Source organism: Lagopus leucura, unplaced genomic scaffold, assembly GCF_019238085.1.
Source record: "Lagopus leucura isolate 7727_CA_CO unplaced genomic scaffold, USGS_WTPT01 32102-0_obj-0_obj, whole genome shotgun sequence".
Lineage (NCBI taxonomy): Eukaryota > Metazoa > Chordata > Aves > Galliformes > Phasianidae > Lagopus > Lagopus leucura.
Window position 1 is genome coordinate 1 of NW_024968369.1, and position 1,472 is coordinate 1,472.

Consider the following 1,472-nt stretch of genomic DNA (forward strand, 5'->3'; position numbering starts at 1 on the left):
GGGGGGGGGGGGGAACGCGGGGCCGTGACCCCACGCGGGGCCGGGCCGTGCAGCGGGTGGGGGCTCCGTGCCCTTATGGGGATTCCCCTCCTCTCTCCTCCTCCCGCACGGTGCTGGCGCTGCCCCCCCACCCCACAGCCCGGGGTTCCCATCTCGCCGTTCCCGTCCCGTATTTCCTCCGTGGGTTTTCCCGTCCCGGGATTCCCATCTCTCCATTCCCTCCCCACACCCTCCCACTCCCGTTTCCGGGCCGCGTGTCCCCACGGCACGTGGGACGCACCCCCATGTGCCACCCGCCCCGCTGACCCCGCTCCGTGGCACACGTGCAGCTCTGGGTACGGCCCTTCCGGGGCGCTCCCCGCGGCCCCCCCACCCGTTCTGATCCTCTCCGTGCCTTTCCCGCAGGCGGTGTCATCAGCTACGTGGGCTCCGTGGGGTCCCCCCCCCGCGCCAGCCCAGTCCCGCTCTGCAGCGAAGGCTCCGCCGGCGGCCCTCAGCCCGTCCCCCTCTACTTCCCCCCGTCGCCCACCGGCTCCCTGCAGGACTCCCGGCCCTACGGGGGCGGCCCGCTGCCCCCCCGCGATGACGGCTCGCCTTCCTCCTCATCCTCCTCCTCCTCCTCCTCCTCACCCTACGGCCCCTCGGCCGCATTCCCCGGCGCAGTGGCGGTGGCAGCGGATGAGCGACGCCGCGGTTCGCCTAATAAGAACGGCACCAATGTCACCAGTGAGTGGGATGGGAGGGGGCGATGGGGTGGAACGCCCCCCCGGCCCCGCGCTGCGCTCACCCCCCGGTGCCCCCCCAGAGCTGAACGGCATGGTGCTGCTCTGCAAGGTCTGCGGTGACGTCGCCTCTGGCTTCCACTACGGTGTGCACGCCTGCGAGGGCTGCAAGGTACGGGCTGGGGGCGTGGGGGGAGGAGGTGGGGGAGGAGGAGACCTCCAGTGACCCCCCGGCGCCCCGCAGGGGTTCTTCCGCCGCAGCATCCAGCAGAACATCCAGTACAAGAAGTGCCTGAAGAATGAGAACTGCTCCATCGTCCGCATCAACCGCAACCGCTGCCAGCAGTGCCGCTTCAAGAAGTGCCTGCTGGTCGGCATGTCCCGCGACGGTGAGCCGGGACCCCCCCGCGGGGCTGGGACACTCCCTGGGGTGGAGCCCCCCATGCCTGGGACCCGGGTCAGGGTTGGAACACCCCTGGAGCTGTGACCCCCCTCCATGGGCTGGGATTCTCTACAGACATGGGACCCCCCTCTCCTCGGGCTGGGACCCAAACCCCACCCCAGAGTTGGGACACCCCCACAGGGCCGGGACCCCTTCCCAGGGCCGGGATCCCTACCCTGACTGTGCCTCCCCCCTCCCAGTAGCACCGGGACGCTCCTATAAGGCTGGGACCCCCCCAAGGCTGTGCACTCCTCTGGGCGCGGTGCCCCGGGTGCTGCACCCACCCCATTCTGTGCCCTCTTCCTGCT

At 71.1% G+C, this 1,472-nt stretch overlaps 1 protein-coding gene across 1 annotated transcript; it reads left to right on the forward strand.

The window, feature by feature from the left end:
- Positions 1 to 405: 405 nt before the first annotated feature.
- Positions 406 to 1,459, forward strand: LOC122193624 (nuclear receptor subfamily 1 group D member 1-like; the record flags this gene model as incomplete). The annotated part of the gene is made up of 3 exons (XM_042894486.1): positions 406 to 726; positions 806 to 894; positions 967 to 1,459. Coding segments are annotated over 3 exons (653 nt in total), but the record flags the coding sequence as incomplete, so codon positions are not given.
- Between the last annotated feature and the right edge of the window lie 13 nt (positions 1,460 to 1,472).